The following is a 17,092-nucleotide window of genomic DNA, read 5'->3' as shown; positions in this document are numbered from 1 at the left end:
GCAGTAAGATTGTTCTGCTTTTCATTCATCTTTTGCTGAAAAGATCAATACTTTTCTTTGTGCCATTTTCTGACACTGAATGTATGTGGTTTTTCCACAACACACCTCATTCTTCAACTCTTAAGTGAGTGTCTGACAGTTTATTCAGTTCTGACACTAACTCCTGGAGTTACCCAGGATTCCACAGGGTAAGGGCTCCATTCCACAAGACTGCCCCCACTTAGGTTGACAGCCCCAAGTGGGGTTCTCTGGAGACCCACACTACTGCCCAGCCAAAATTCTGGGATTCCTACAACTACCTCCACAGATGCTTTACTTACATTCATCAGGTTATCATAAAGGGATACGAGTCAGGACCTGCCAAGTGGAAGAGATTCATAGGGCAAGGTATGGGGAGGGGTTATTGGTTGGTGAAGAGCTTCCACACTCTTAGGCATCAGTATGCTCAACAACTGGAAGCTTCCCAAGTGTAGTTGTTCAAGAGGTTTCATAGAGCTCAATTTCCAGCCTCCTCTCCAGAGGGAGGGGGCAGCTTAAAATTCCAACCCTCTAATCATGTGTTTGGTCTTTCTGTTGACTGGTCCCATCCTGAACGGTGCTCCCGAATCATTTCATTAGCATAAATTCAGTGTGGTGGAAAGGGGCTCCTTATAAATAACAAAAGATATCCCTGTCACTCAGGAAATTCCAGAGGTTTTAGGAGCTCTGTGCCAGGAATGGGAACAAAGACCAAATGCATTTTTATTATATCACTGTCTTACTATTACAGCCATTAACAGGAGCACCTGGGTGGCCCTGTCAGTTAAGCAGCCAACTCTTGATCTCAGCATTCTGAGTTCAGGCCATGAATAGGGTCTACTCTGGGCATGGAACCTACTTTAAAAAAAAAAAAAAGGCATTAACATAAGCAAAACTGTCCTTTCAGTTTCTACCAGACTTTTTTTTTTTAATAAATTACATTAATGTATTAATTATCCCATTGTTATTTGTGTAATCAGACTCAACCATTATGTATTGTATTCATCAATTCTCAACAAACTTGAACATCTTCAAAATGAGGGTGTCATAGGGTCTAGAAGTTTTTTTGCCTTAGGGTCTAGACTGCCATAGGGTCTAGAAATTCTTTGTATATTTAGATCATGTAAATGAAAAACCAAAAGTCTTGCAGCACATGATAAGAAGATTGCTTATTGGTAGTTTTGTAAAGGGGATTTGATTACTCATAAGTACTGGTAAAAAATGGTAAATAAGGCTGAACAAGATGGTTACTCAGTACATTTCCTACTCTTTTTTTTTCTTTCCATTTTCTATTCATATGATCCAGAATCTTTAAAAAAGTAGTTATTAAAAAATATTCATGAGGGAAGCCTGCTTCCCCCTCCCCCCTGCCTACCCCCTGCCTGCTGCCCTGTCTACTTGTGATCTCTGTCTGTAATAAATAAATAAAATATTTAAAAAATGAAAAAAATGTATTCATAGTAGAATACCTAAGCAAAACATGGCTAAACCTTTAAATTGAACTGTTAAGAACATGCATTTGGCTATTTGATTTCAAGTATGATTGCATTGTTTTGCTCAGTGTAGTGAAAGCCTGATAATATCACTCAAAATGCTACTTATGATTAAACATCAACCATTATAAACAGATGTATAGATCCTCTTGTCAGTAAGCCACTGACATTGCATATTATTGTAAGTTGCCTCATGACTAATTTGTGTAAGTAACAATTTGTGTTGAATACAAAAGGGAAAAAAACATGTATTTTATCAGATTTTGATTATAATTATAGACTACATTTGACTAAACCTAGTAGAAACTAGTATTTAAATAATAATAGGGCACATTTTATCACTATATTGTACACTTGAAACTAATACAACATTGTAAGTTAATGATCATGGAATTTAAAAATAAAATAAACAGAGACGCCAGGGTGGCTCAGAGGGTTAGGCCTCTGCCTCTGGCTCAGGTCATGATCTTAGGGTCCTGGGATGGACCCTCACCCTGCATCAGGCTCTTTGCTCAGCAGGGAGCCTGCTCCCCCCCTCACCCCTTCTTGCTGCCTACTTTTGATTTCTCTATATCAAATAAATCTTTTAAAAAAACAAAATAAATAATAGCCATTTATTTAAAATTTGTTTTTTAAATAAGGTACAATATAAATACATATTTAAAGTAATTACATTTTCAGATTTTGTTAGTATAATTCATACATAAGTCACTTTTAAGGGTGCAACAAGTTTTTGAAATGCTGAAAATGGACATTTTAACCCTTGGTATTCTCTGTAATCTTCAGAAGTTTAATTTATAAATTAATACATTTTTTTAAACAGCCAAATGATTATATGATTCTTGTTCTTTCAGAACTAAATTATAAAATGTTCAACCTTGACTCTGAGATTCTTGTCTTGGTTCCATTAAGGTTGAAATATGCCACATTGTTGTTATCATTGTTTGATTTTATATACATCCAGGCTGTCATATTTCCCAAGTAATTTGGAAATCAACTGCATTCTAGTTTTATTGTCACCTTAAAATTAAAGATTAATATCTTGGCCTCTTGCTCATTGCTTCACCTATAGAAACAAACTGGAAAAAATATCATTATAGAGTATTGGTGGTGTGTTGGGTTTTGTGTGTGTGTGTGTTCTAAAGAATCAGTTTGTGATTCTTTAAAAATCAGGAAGAGCTTGTAAATTTAGACCATCCCCGTGGGTTTTGTATGCTGGTGGACTTGTCAGGCATCATAGCAGGAGCTTAGAAAATAGTAATAGAAATTAAGAGTACATTGCCACCAATTCTACAAGGTATTTTAGTAATTCCCCTATTAAGACAAACTATATCATGACTCAAAAAGAAATTCTTTCCTGATAGAACCTGTATTATGAAGTTCACGAATTACCCCCCCAAAAAAAAAAATCTTGAAATTGGCTTATTTTACAAACAAATCATCCCTTAGCACTGATTTCTCCTTCCCTTAGCACTGTAGGTCTTACAAAAGTACTTACTATCATCATCTCAACATCTCCCCCTCTTCATCTCACTATAGTTTGACTTTTAACCATTTTCTTCTCATCCATCAGCAAACTGCTTTCATTAAGGTCTGCTGATAAAATTGTAAATGGCACATTTTTTGGTCTTTGTCCTGTTCCAATTATTCATTGTTCTTGAATCTTAACCATTTCCTACTTTTGGATAATTCTTACCCCTTTCAGGAGATCTCTGTTGTTCTAATCTCTTCCTTTTGTTTTGATTATTCCTTCCCAGTATTTTTTTCTCATTTCCCTTTCTCCTTCCTCTGCCTGCATATTAAATGTTTGCTTTCTTAGAGTTCATTTCTTAGTCTTCTCACTTGTCATCCCCAAGGTAGTCTTAGTCCCTCCTAAGACTTACACAATAATGAGTATGATAGAGATACTCAAATATTTTTAGCTCTGACCTCTTTTCTTAAATGCTCAGAACTAAAGCCAGGGATCTGTTCTGATTTTGTTCATCTATATTTCATTTAAGTCCTCCAGACCTTTACAGAAAATGTTTTCATCCTTCAATCATTAGGTCAGATACAGTTCCAGTGAAATCTTAGTTGGGTTCACGGAATTACACAAACTGATTCGGAAGTATGTATGAAGAACAAAGGATTGAAAGTAACCAAGACAATCCTGAAGAAAAATACTAAGTGGAGATACAACCCCTACCAAATATAAAGATGTGTTTAAAAGCTTTTTTATCTTACTGGCTTAAGAATAAATAAAACAGGGGCGCCTGGGTGGCTCAGTGGGTTAATCCTCTGCCTTCGGCTCAGGTCATGATCTCAGGGTCCTGGGATCGAGCCCCACATTGGGCTCTCTGCACAGCAGGGAGTCTGCTTCCCCCTCTCTCTCTGCCTACCTCTCTGCCTACTTGTGATCTCTCTCTCTCTGTTACATGAAGAAATTAAAAATCTTAAAAAAAAAGAATAAATAAAATAGATTAATTGAGTAGGTTGGCACCCAGAAATAGTGTAAACAGCCTCAGTTCAGGAAATGCTGCTGGGTCCGTTGCTTATCCACATGGAGAAACTGTGTACAAAAATGAACAGCCTTTTCCGTACATTGTATGCTTAGAGTGTGCCATACACACATTTCCTATATGTGGAAAGAGTTGGAGAGTGCTATTTTCAGCCAGGCAAAATTACATTTATATGGTTGGGCTATGACTAAATTTGGTAGGCCGGGATATTACGGAGCAAGTGATTGTTACTATTTATTAAAGTGTAAAAGGACACAAGAAGAAATGTGATAAAAGAAATGTAATACAGATATGCTTTATTTTATAAACTTTATTTTGTTTTTTCATTGCCATGTTTTTATTCTTTAAAGGCTTGCTCTGTGATTTGCTGTGGTCTGACCCAGATAAGGATGTGCAAGGCTGGGGAGAAAATGATCGTGGTGTTTCCTTCACTTTTGGAGCTGATGTAGTCAGTAAATTTCTGAATCGTCATGATTTAGACTTGATTTGTCGAGCTCATCAGGTATGATATATAAAACTTTTGGGGGACCTGGGTGGCTCAATTATTAAGCATCTGTCTTCAGCTTGGGTTATGATCCCAGGGTCCTGGGATCAAGTTGTGCGTCGGGCTCTCTGCTTGGCGGGAAACCTGCTTCTCCCTCTCCTACTCCCCCTGCTTGTGTTCCCTTTCTCTCTCTCTCTCTCTCTGTCAAATAAGTAAAAATAAAAACTAACTAACTAAATATATATATAAAATTTGAATATTTTAATACTACGCACAAATCTGCTTTTTTTTATTTTTGAGGAAACTGAGATCCAAGAAAGCTAATTATACAAGGAAAGTAATAAGAGAGGTGAAGCCTATACCTTGATCTCATAATTAGCAGTCTAATGATTTATTAACCATTTTTCACCCTTGGGGAGGAAAAGTTTCAAACTAAATACATTTTTGCAGTGAACTGCAATGCTGACAGATTTTTTTGGTGTTTGTCTGAAGCTTTCTAGAAACATTTGATCCCATTTTAATATAATGTCTTACGTATTTTAGATAAGAATCCAGTGACAGTAGTATTAAAGGACACTTTTGAGACAGTTGGGGAAATTCAGTTATAGACTGGGTCTTAGATATGGAGGAGTCGTCGTTTTAGCTTTGTGAAAATAGCATTATTGTGTAAGAAGAATGTCCTTTTTTCAGAAATGAATGCTCAAGCATATAGAGTTAAGATGACATGTCTATGATTTGCTTTAAAACATAACAGCAGAAGGACTCCTGACTGGCGCAGTCAGTCAGTAGAGCATGTGGCTCTTGATCTCAGCCTGCTGAGTTCGAGCCCCACATCTGGTGTTGAGATTCTTTTGAAAAAACAAACAACAACCAAAAAAACCACATCAGCAGAAAGAAAAGGAGGATGAATGAAACAAATGTAGCAGAATCCTAGTAATTTTTGAATTGGTATGTAAATGAGAGTTTATTGAATTCTACCTTATATATACAGTTTAGGTTTACTTGTGGGGTTTTTTTTTTTTAAGTCTACCTCCATTGCTATGTTGTATATATATTCTTTAGGGAGGAAATTGTGACTTTTTGACTTTTAAAAATCCATTGCCTTGTAAACTTAGTTGAATAAATGAATTAACAAAGCTTACTTTAATGATAATATATCAAGTCTTCATGCCCTCTGAAATAGTTTTTATGAAATACATTCATTGAAAGGTATATTTATAAACGTTTTCTTGCTACCTTTGAAAGTACTGAAAGTATTTGAAATTTTAAGTATAATACTTAGAAAGATTCCTTGTTTTTTCTTTGCCTGTTAAATGCCATTCCATAATACTTCCCTTTTGGGGGATGCTTTACCTGACTGCTTCTTTATGTGATCCTGTGGGTAAACAAAGATGACTGGCTTTTCATTTTCTGTGCATGTTGTGTGTCACATGCCTTTTTCCTAGTAGAATTTCCTAGTTCCGTTGAAATGAAGTCCATCCCCAAATCCTTTGCTTTTGGCAGTTTCCTTTTGGTAAATATTGTATTTATGATTTAATAACTAGTACAAACCTACTACTAGGGAATAGTGCAGAGCTGCTAAGTTTCCTAAGAAGATACCCACTGATAGTCAGATTTTTTCAACTGTAGATTTCCATTCACTGATCTTTACAGAAATGGACAATTGTTTTTTTTAAAGTCAAGTTATTGAACTACATTGGTTTGTACAGTCTTTTCCAGACTCTTCCAAAATCATATTCTGCTTGTTGTTAAACATATTATCTGTAAAATTAAGAGACTTAATGCTGGGAAACACCACAGCCTACAAATATATCCTTTTACAATAAACCTGTTCGTTTAGTAAATGTGTGATGAATAAGTGAAAAAGCAAAACTAAGAACTAAAAAGATACACTGAATGCCAAACACTGTGAATGGCTGATCTAGAGTAGATAAGGTGACCAAGATCTTAACAGAAAAGGTTAATACCTAATTTCTGCCATGATAGGAGCATTTATCTGATACTAAGGTAGGAATTATTTTAAAATGTTAATTATTTGGGGGGAGCCTGGGTGGCTCAGTTGGTTAAGTGTGTCTCGGTTTCAGCCAGGGCATGATCTCAAGTTCCTGAGATCAAGCCCCACATCGAGCTCTGTGCAGAGTCTGCTTGTCCCTCTCGCTTTGCTCCTTCCCCTTTGTGCATGGGCACTTAATCTCTCTCCCTCCTCCCCTTCCCCCCTTTCTCATGAATAAAATCTTTAAATAAATAAAAAATAAATGTAAATTATTTTAGAAGTCCTTTCTTATTAGCAAGTATTATAGGATAATTTTCCTTAATCAAAGGATGCCTAAAAGACTTCAAAAATTATTCTTGCCTACCATAAATAAATATAAAGTGTTTATGTGTCATTGCATCTACTTCTCAGATTTGTAGAGCTGAGAAACATAAGTTGTTTCAATCATTCATAAGTTGGTAACAGATTCTAGAAATCATATTAAATCATTAAAGAGTTAAGGATTCCATAGTTGTGATATAATGCCATTATCTAAAAAGTACTTGGTATCCAAAGTCCTTGTAGATACTGTACTTATTAGCATATGGAGAGCCTTAGAAATGGTATAGTTTTTAAATATTTTAGTTATCACAAATGTATTATTTCATTTAAGCTAAATCTAGCCATTATAGAAAAGGCATACCAGTTTTAGTATTTCTAAGACAAGTTTAAAAATCAAGCTCCCAAAACAAAATAGTGTTTATTTTTAGGTCTTTGTCACACTAAGCTCAATAAATAATATAGATAGTTGAGAATTAGTTATAAATAAGTGAGTTTTTTCTTTGACCTTTCCTTTCACAGGTGGTAGAAGATGGATATGAATTTTTTGCTAAACGACAATTGGTAACCCTATTTTCAGCCCCAAATTACTGTGGCGAGTTTGATAATGCTGGTGGAATGATGAGTGTGGATGAAACTTTGATGTGTTCATTTCAGGTATGATATAATATATATAAATCAGTTTTATTCAAAAGTGATTGTCTGGAGCATTTGGGTGGCTCAGTCAGTTGGGCAGCTGCCTTCAGCTTGGTCATGGTCCCAGGGTCCTAGGATCGAGCCCCTCATGGGGCTTCCTACTCAGTGGGGAATCTGCTTCTCTCTCTTCCTCTACCTCATCCCTCTCCCTCCGCTCATGATCTGCCTCTCTCTTTCTCTCTCCTCTCAAATAAATAAATAAATAAAATCTTTTTTTTTTTTTTTTAAGTGATTATAACAGATTTTTTAGAGATTTCTGTTTTCATTCACAAAGATTCCAGACATTTTGGTATATATCAAACATTAGAGTTTTGAAGAACTTAAGTTAGTCATTCTTGATGCAGATGTTTGAATTGTTAAATTCCTGTGTCATTTCTTGGAATAGGGGCTTAACCTACGAAAAGAATGTGAATTCAGTTAGTAACTTAGATTTTGTTTCCTTTTGCAAGAAACAGACCAACTCTGGCTTTATAGTTTGCTACTTAAAACCATTCTTGTTCACAGACTAAAACAACTTCAGTACTTTGGTTTTTTGCAAAGGGTTTTATGTCCCTCTCCTGCATGTACTATATTTCTCTTTATCTAAATGTTAGAGGGGCTTTCCTATCCTTCTTTCCCTTTATTGTATTAAAATGTTTCTGTCAGCTGTACTAGCTGACAGAAACAGTGTAAATATGTGACTCCTCATTTAAGCATAGGAACTAGACCTTATCCTTCAGTATTTAGCATAGTGGAATTGAATTAATTTCTTTTTCACTGAGATCCTGTGATGCTCTGAATAGTCCTAAGAAATGCTTCATAAATCTTTTCTACACACTTTTTGTGTAAAAATTGAAATTTTCTGTGTATAATGTAGGTTAAAGCTTTATTAACACAGAATAAATACAGTAAGAGTCAGACTATAACAAGTATTGGTGAGGATGTGGAGAAATTGGAACCTTCATACATTGATGGAGGGAATGTAAAATGGTGTAACCGCTTTTGAAAAGTTGTGTGGTAGTTCCTGAAAGAGTTAAACATAGACTTTCTATATAACCCAGCAAATCCACTCATGGGTATACCCAAAAGAATGGAAGGGAGATACTCAAATACAGGTATATACATATTCATAGGAGCATTATTTATAATTGCCAAAATGTGGAAGCCATCTAAATGTCCATCAACTGAAGAATGAAAACAAAATGTGGAATATCCATTAAATGCCATATTGTTTGACAATTAAAAGGAATGAAGTACTGATACATGCTACCACATGAATGAACCTCTAAAACGTTATCTCAGTGAGGAGTCAGTCACAGTGTATGATTTTGTTTATGTGAATTAGCCAGAAAAGACAAATAAGTAGAAAAAGATTAGTATTTCCTTGGAGTTGAAGGGAGTTAGGGGAGTAGAGAATGGAAATCTGGAGTGATTGCTAATGGGAGCAAGATTTCTTTCTCTAAAATTAGATTGTAGCAGTAGTTGTAAAACTTTTAAGTATTTTAAAAATCATTGATTTATATATTTTGAAGTTGGACTTCATGGTATGTAAAATATTTAAATGCATTTTTTAAGATCTACACATAAAGTTAAGATTAAAGAGCTTGTGACTGATTACCCTCTAATAAATAGTAGTAGGGTCCATTAATGCACAGTATAATACTAGTTTCAGGAGTAGAATTTAGTGATTCATCACTTACATATAACACTCATTGCTCGTAACAAGTGCCCTCCTTATACCCCTTACCCATTTAACCTGTCCCCCTACCTGCCTCCCCCAGGCAGCCCTCAATTTCTTCTCTATAGTTAAGAGTCTGTTTTATGGCTTATGGTTTGCTTGTCTCCCTTTTTTTTTTTCTTGCCCCTCTGATCCTCTGTTCTGTCATAAGGTATTGGTCTTTCTCAAACTGACTTAATTTTGCTTAGTATAATATACTGTGATTCTATCCATATCATTGCAAAGGGCAAGACTTCATTTTTTTTCTTTGGCTGACTAATGCTCTACTGTATATCTGTACCACATTATTTTTTTTAACCTTTATTTGATTATTTTTTTCAAAACAGGTGAAAAAGAATATTTATTTAGAATAAGAAGATAATAAAAATATAAAATTTTAAATTCTGAAAAATATTACAAAATTCAGAAAAAAACATAATATTTCAGTAAGGTAACTGACTAAAACCTATAAATACTTTTTTCCTATACATTTCTTTTTTTTTTTTTTTTTAATTTCTTTTCAGCATAACAGTATTCATTGTTTTTGTACCACACCCAGTGCTCCACGCAATACGTGCCCTCCCTAATAGCCACCACCTTGTTCCCCCAACCTCCCACCCCACACCCCTTCAAGACCCTCAGATTGTTTTTCAGAGTCCATAGTCTCTCATGGTTCACCTCCCCTTCCAATTTCCCTCAACTCCCTTCTCCTCTCCATCTCCCCATGTCCTCCATGCTATTTGTTATGCTCCACAAATAAGTGAAACCATATGATAATTGACTCTCTCTGCTTGACTTATTTCACTCAGCATAATCTCTTCCAGTCCCAGTCCCATCCATGCTGCTACAAAAGTTGGGTATTCATCCTTTCTGATAGAGGCATAATACTCCATAGTGTGTATGGGACCACATCTTCCTTATCCATTTGTCCGTTGAAGGGCATCTTGGTTCTTTCCACAGTTTGGTGACCGTAGCCATTGCCTGCTATAAACTTTGGGGGTACAGATGGCCCTTCTTTTCACTACATCTGTATCTTTGGGGTAAATACCCAGTAGTGCAATTGCAGGGTAATAGGGAAACTATTTTTTTTTTTTTTTTGGAAGCTCTATTTTTAATTTCTTGAGGAATCTCCACACCGTTCTCCAAAGTGACTGCACCAACTTGCTTTCCCACCAACAGTGTAAGAGGGTTCCCCTTTATCCACATCCTCCCTAACACACGTTGTTTCCTGTCTTGTTAATTTTGGCCATTCTACCTGGTGTAAGGTGGTATCTCAGTGTGGTTTTAATTGGAATCTCCCTGATGGCTAGTGATGATGACCATTTTTTCATGTGTCTGATAGTCATTTGTATGTCTTCATTGGAGAAGTGTCTATTGATATCTTCTGCCCATTTTTTGATATGATTATCTGTTTTGTGTGTGTTGAGTTTGAGGAGTTCTTTATAGGTCCTGAATATCAACCTCTTGTCTGTACTATCATTTGCAAATATCTTCTCCCATTCTGTGGGTTGCCTCTGTTTTGTTGACTGTTTCCTTTGCTGTGCAGAAGCTTTTGATCTTGATGAAATCCCAAAAGTTCATTTTCGCTTTTGTTTCCTTTGCCTTTGGAGACATATCTTGAAAGAAGTTGCTGTGGCTGATATTGAAGAGGTTACTGCCTATGTTCTCTGGGATTCTGATGGATACCTATCTCATGTTGAGGTCTTTTATCCATTTCAAGTTTATCTTTGTGTACGGTGTAAGAGAATGGTCAAGTTTCATTCTTCTACATATAGCTGTCCAGTTTTCCCAGCAGTTTATTGAAGAGACCGTCTTTTTTCCACTTCTATACCACATCTTTATCCATTCATCAGTTGATGGGCTTTTGGGCTCTTTCCATAATTTGGCTGTTGTTGATAATGCTGCTGTAAAAATCAGGGTACATGTATCCCTTTGAATCAGTATTTTTGTATCCTTTGGATAAATATTTAGTAGTGCAATTGCTGAGGTGTAGGGTAGTTTTATTTTTAACTTTTTGAGGAACCTCCAGAGTGACTGCACCAGTTTGCATTCCCAGAACCAGCAGTGTAAGGGGGATCCACTTTCTCAACATCTTGTTTCATATGTTAAATTTAGCCGTTCTGACAAGTGTGAGGTGATAGCATACTTTTGATTTGTATTTTCCTGATGATGAGTGATCTTGAGCACTTTTTCCCTTGTGTAGCCAGCTTGATCTTTTGACTCATAAACTAAGTGTTCTTCACTCACCACAGGGATACAGTAATTAAATTCGTTTTCTTTTTCTTTTCTTTTCCTTTCTTTCTTCTTCTCCCCCCCCCCCCCGCCTTTTTTAATTTAATGTGCCTGGGTGGCTCAGTTGTGTAAGTGTCCCACTCTTGATTTTGGCTCAGGTCATGATCTCAGGGTCATGAGATTGAGCCCTGCATTGGCTCCATGGTGATAACACTGGAACTGGAGCTTGCTTAAGATTCTCTCTCCCTCTACCCAACCCCCAACTCCCATGCTCCCATGTGCACACCTTCTCTTTCTCTCTTTCACAATAAAGAAATTAAAGTAAAAAAAAAAAAATTTTTTTTTAAAATGTAAAGGATTGGGAAGTTATAGGATTTGTGTGCTTGAGCTTTTGTTTTTAAATTAACAGAATGACAAATAATACCAATATTCAGATATTTAGTTATCTATGCAAACTTTTTAAATGTGAGAAATGTTCATGAAACTTTTCTGTTATTTTCTGTACTTTTATTGCAATTCGTGTAATTACGTAAATATTTTATTTACAATTTGTTATTTCTTGAAAAGTCCACTTTCCTAACAATTTTCTTTAACTTACTGCTTTTGAAAGAATAACACTGTTAATAAATTATTTACTTTAAGATATTGAAACCATCTGAAAAGAAAGCTAAGTACCAGTATGGTGGACTGAATTCAGGACGTCCTGTCACTCCACCTCGAACAGCTAATCCACCGAAGAAAAGGTGAAGAAAGGAATTCTGTAAAGAAACCATCAGATTTGTTAAGGACATACTTCATAATATATAAGTGTGCACTGTAAAACCATCCAGCCATTTGACACCCTTTATGATGTCACACCTTTAACTTAAGGAGACGGGTAAAGGATCTTAAATTTTTTTCTAATAGAAAGATGTGCTACACTGTATTGTAATAAGTATACTCTGTTATAATATTCAGCAAAGTTAAATCCAAATTCAAAATTACCCATTAAAAGTTACATCTTCACGTATCACAGTTTTTAAAGTTGAAAAGCATCCCAGTTAAACTAGTTGTGATAGTTAAACCAGATGAAAGCATGATGATCCATCTGTGTAATGTGGTTTTAGTGTTGCTTGGTTGTTTAATTATTTTGGGCTTGTTTTTTGTTTTGTTCTGTTTTTGCTATAATAATGGCAAATATTTTAAATTTTTTTTCCCTGAACATTTTTTTCAAGTGAAATGTGGGAAGAGCTTTAAAGACATTCACCAACTATTATTTTCCCTTGCTTATTTACTTATGTACCTGTTTGATCTTACTGAGAAAACTTATGCCTCATTACAGTAAAAAGGAATTTTAGAGATTGATATTTTTAAAAAACAGGCAAACTATCCAATCCAGTGATTGAATCAGACAGTTTGACTGGGCAAACTTTACAGCTGATAGTGAATATTTTGCTTTATACAGAAATTGCCACTGATTTGGATTTGTGCACTCTAATTTTTAACTTATTGATGCTCTATTGTGCAGTAGCATTTCATTTAACTTTAAGATAAGGCTCATATAGTATTACCCAACTAGTTGGTAATGTGATTATGTGGTACCTTGGCTTTAGGTTTTAATTCGCACGGAACACCTTTTGGCATGCTTAACTTTCTGGTAACACCCTCACCTGCATTGGTTTTGTTTTTGTTTTTGTTTTTTTGGTTTTTTGTTGTTGTTGTTGTTGTTGCTGTTTGTTTTTAGATTCACAGAACATGAGAATCCTTTTTTGACAAGCCTTGGAAAGCTGACACTATCTCTTTCCCTCCCTCTTTACGAAGGATGTATTTAAATGAATGCTGGTCAGTGGGACATTTTGTCAACTATGGTTATTGGGTGCTTAACTGTCTAATATTGCCATGTGAATGTTGTATACGATTGTAAGGCTTATGTCACTAAAGATTTTTATTCTGATTTTTCATGATCAAAGTTCATACAATATTGTATAGACATGCTTTGTAGTGAACTATAGTAGCAATAATTTCTGTACATGATCAAGGGTTTATTGCAGCATTTCTTTTCTTGTTCTCTTTTTTTAAAGGGTTAGTATTAACAAATGACAAGGAGTAGAAAAGTCAACATAAAGGTTTTAGAAGGAGAACTTACAGGACACAGATTTGTAATTCTTTGGATGCGACCCTTTTAGATGTGATTCTAAAAGCTTTTATTGAGTATTGTCAAATTTGTAAGCTTCATAGGGATGGACATCATATTTATAATGCCCTTCTTCTATATGTGCTACCATTGATGTGAAACTCTTGACCGTAATATTGTCTTTGAAAATGTTCAATTGAGAATTCTGTTAACTTACATTTTATGAATTGGCATATTGTATTACTGCAAGAGATTTGATTTTCAGCACAGTGCAAAGTTCTTTCAAATGCATATGTCTTTTTTTCTAATTCCATTTTGTTTTAAAGCACATTTTAAATGTAGTTTTCTCATTTAGTAAAAGTTGTCTAATTGATATGAAGCCTGACTGGTTATTTTATTCCTTTTTTTTCCCATTTATAATGAGACATTTAGACACACATTCTATTCAAACAGAGTTTAATGACATATATTGAGTTGATTCTTTTCTGGAAGTGTTCATGTACTACATGTGATGTATTGGGTTAGGTTACACAGGCTTTTATGTAACGTGATTTAAATATCTTCCTAATCGGAGTGAAAGTTGAGCAATTTCTAGTAGAATTTTAGATGTACTCTTAATAGCCGTAGTGAAGCAGGGCTAGAAAAATACATTTTTGGCGGGAGACAGGACAGTCTTTTATTAATCTCCGTTTAGAACATATTAGTTTGAATTCAACTTACTGTGTTTTTATAATAATTCATCCAGGTCAGTATTGAATATGAAAAAATAGTCATTAAGCATGTTAATATTGGTCACTAAATTTAAAGGATAGAAATCTATGTTTAAAAATTATTCAAGCAGTTGGGCTCCTGGCTGGATCAGTCAGAGGAGCATAGGATTCTCGTTCCTCAAGGTCATGAATATGAGCCCCATGTTGGGTGTAGAGATTACTAAAAAAAAATATTACTCAAGCCATCTTAAAACCACTTTAAAAGTTTCTATTATAGGGGCGCCTGGGTGGCTCAGTGGGTTAAGGCCTCTGCCTTTGGCTCAGGTCATGATCCCAGGGTCCTGGGATCGAGGCCCGCATCGGGCTGTCTGCTCCACGGAGAGCCTGCTTCCTCCTCTCTCTCTCTCTGCCTGCCTCTCTGCCTACTTGTGATCTCTTGTCTGTCAAATAAATAGATGAAATCTTTAAAAAAAAAAAAAGTTTCTATCATATAATGTTACAAATATTATCTCGTTGGTAACACTGCTACTTCAAATAAATAAAACTCCCATTTCTTAAGAGAAAAATACCCTGTGATTCTAGTGTCACTAAATTTATGTCATTCTTCCTCTCTGGTTTTTAATTTCTATGTTCAAATTTATCTTTAATGCAAATGTCATGACATTTAAATTAAACATGCTAGTATGAGGGATCACAAATTATCAGGTTATATTTTTGTTAGTTCCTAACTGGAAAAAATCACCTACATTGTGCTACTCCTTGTGTTTGAAACTTCAACATTTTTTGTTTTAATTTTGCCTAGGGACAAATTTTAATCATGATCGTCAAGACTGGTTTGTGCAAAATGTTGAGTCAGGCTACCAGCAAGAAGAATTGAAGGCTTTAAAAGGTGGCCCGTTAACTGGAAGTGTTAGGGGTATTGAAAGGATATATATATGCCTTTCAAAAAAAATTCATCTGAGGGAAAACCAGGAACATCTTGAGATGTATGCCTTAAGAACATTAAAGTATATTCACTGAGTCAAGGAACTGAAATATAAGTTCAGGTATGTTTGTTCCTTTGTCTCCTTGGCAACCATAACTGTTGAACCAAAAGAACAATTATTTTCTTTCACATCTATATACTAAAAATGTGTTTAGAGAAGGAAAGTGGTCAGGTTTGTTCCGGTTTATCTGCATTGACCTAACCCCCCTCCTTCTTTCCTTATGAATCCATCCCTGAATCAAAGCTGTGCCTGAAAAGACACTAAATAGCCTAAGTATACCAGTGGCATCTGCTGAGAAATACTGTGTCCCTTTTGCTAATAGTTTTCAGTGTTTTATAATTTCCTTAAACAGCCAAGTGGTTAAAGGAATTGTAAAGTGGTAAAGAGATTTTCATACCTTGCAAAATGAACAGGAGTTAAATAAGACATAAACCGATTCCATGTAAGTATACACATAGAGTTTTATTATCTTTGCTCTCTTTAATATGTTTATTCAGTAAAAGTGAAATTTAGATTCAGTGTAATAATTTTAATCTGTTAAAATTGGATTTTACCTGTACCTTTGAATTCCAGAATTTCTAAACAAGTTCCCTAGTTAGAAAATTGTAAAAGTCAAAACTTACTTCCTCAGCCACCACCTCCTGTATTAGTTGACTTATAAACTTCTTTGTCACTGTGATTTACTTTCTCATTCAGGTCTCTCTAGCTCTCTCATGCAGGTGTAAGGGATGGAATTACTTGAGAAATCATTTATTGGTAGAATTCATGAAGCTATTCAATTTACCAAATTAAAATTAATAACCTACTTTATTATCTCATAAAAATGTGTGAAGCCCAGGACCCAACTTTCAACATGGAGCTCTTGTGTAGTATCTAACTAAAGAAAGTTTTAAAAACAAGTTCTGGGGCACCTGGGTGGCTCAGTCGGTTAAGTGGCTGCCTTTGGCCAGGTCATGATTCTAGGGTCCTGGGATTGAGTCCTGTGTCAGGCTCCCTTCTCAGCAGAGAGCCTGCTTCTCCCGCTCCCTGCCGCTCTGCCTACTTGTGCTTTCTTATCTCTCTGTAAAATAAATAAATAGAAAGGAAAAGAGAGTCCCTATGTCCCAGAATAATTGCCTCAGGTTTTATAGCCCATGCCTAGTTAGGGCCTGGTAACTCCACTGAGGTTAATTTGATAATATTACAGATCTAGGTTAAAAGCTTTCTGTTACTGTACTGTAATACCTGTTTTGAATGAAGTACCTTAATCTTTCATCAGCTGAGTTCCCTAAACTCTTTGGGTGTGGTCATTGACAGATTAACGCAAACTATGGTCTATTCCATTTTTTAAAGAAAATCAATTATTCGTTGTACAGATCAATTAGTATATTGGACATTCCTTTAAGACTTTGTTGTATTTGGCCCTTAGACAATCAGTCTAATTGTGACCTGAATGTAAGCTTATATAGGCAAAGATTTTTTGTCTCTCTTTTTTTTTTCTCCTGTTGGTGTATCTCTAGCTTCTAGAGTAGTGCCTGGCCCATAGTAGGCATGCAAGCTTTTTTTTTTTTTTTTTTTTTTTTTTTTTTTTTTACTGAATGCAAGTGAGTTTCAAAACTTGGTGTTTTGACACCTTAATCTTTTGGAGAAAAGAGCCCAAAAAGAAAAAACGCCCCGGAACTTGTTTTTAACAGTTCCAAATTTCATTTATCCTCAGTGTATTATCAAAACTATCATCTTCATTTGGTAAAATATTGGTAAATATGAGAAGTTGTGGGGCACCTGGATAGTTAAATTGGTTGGGTGTCCAGTATGATTTCAGCTCAGGTCGTGATCTCAGGGTCATGAGATTGAGCCCCGTGTGAGGCTCTGCACT

At 35.4% G+C, this 17,092-nt stretch overlaps 1 protein-coding gene across 2 annotated transcripts in view; it reads left to right on the top strand.

Moving 5' to 3' along the window:
- The window catches only part of PPP1CB (protein phosphatase 1 catalytic subunit beta), a 44,082-nt gene extending 30,168 nt beyond the window's left edge, over nucleotides 1-13,914 (top strand). For both annotated transcript variants that reach the window (XM_004777483.3, XM_004777484.3), the window contains exons 7-9: nucleotides 4,360-4,511; nucleotides 7,327-7,461; nucleotides 12,071-13,914. In XM_004777483.3, coding sequence (XP_004777540.1) covers nucleotides 4,360-4,511; nucleotides 7,327-7,461; nucleotides 12,071-12,175 — 392 coding nt within the window. In that variant the 3' untranslated portion in view covers nucleotides 12,176-13,914. The remainder of the gene's footprint in view (nucleotides 1-4,359; nucleotides 4,512-7,326; nucleotides 7,462-12,070) is intronic.
- The last annotated feature ends 3,178 nt before the right edge of the window (nucleotides 13,915-17,092 follow it).

This window comes from Mustela putorius, unplaced genomic scaffold, assembly GCF_011764305.1.
Source record: "Mustela putorius furo isolate JIRA1106 unplaced genomic scaffold, ASM1176430v1.1 tig00537293_pilon_pilon_pilon, whole genome shotgun sequence".
Lineage (NCBI taxonomy): Eukaryota > Metazoa > Chordata > Mammalia > Carnivora > Mustelidae > Mustela > Mustela putorius.
The sequence above is the reverse complement of the archived record's forward strand: the minus strand, read 5'-3'. Positions and strand labels throughout refer to the sequence as shown.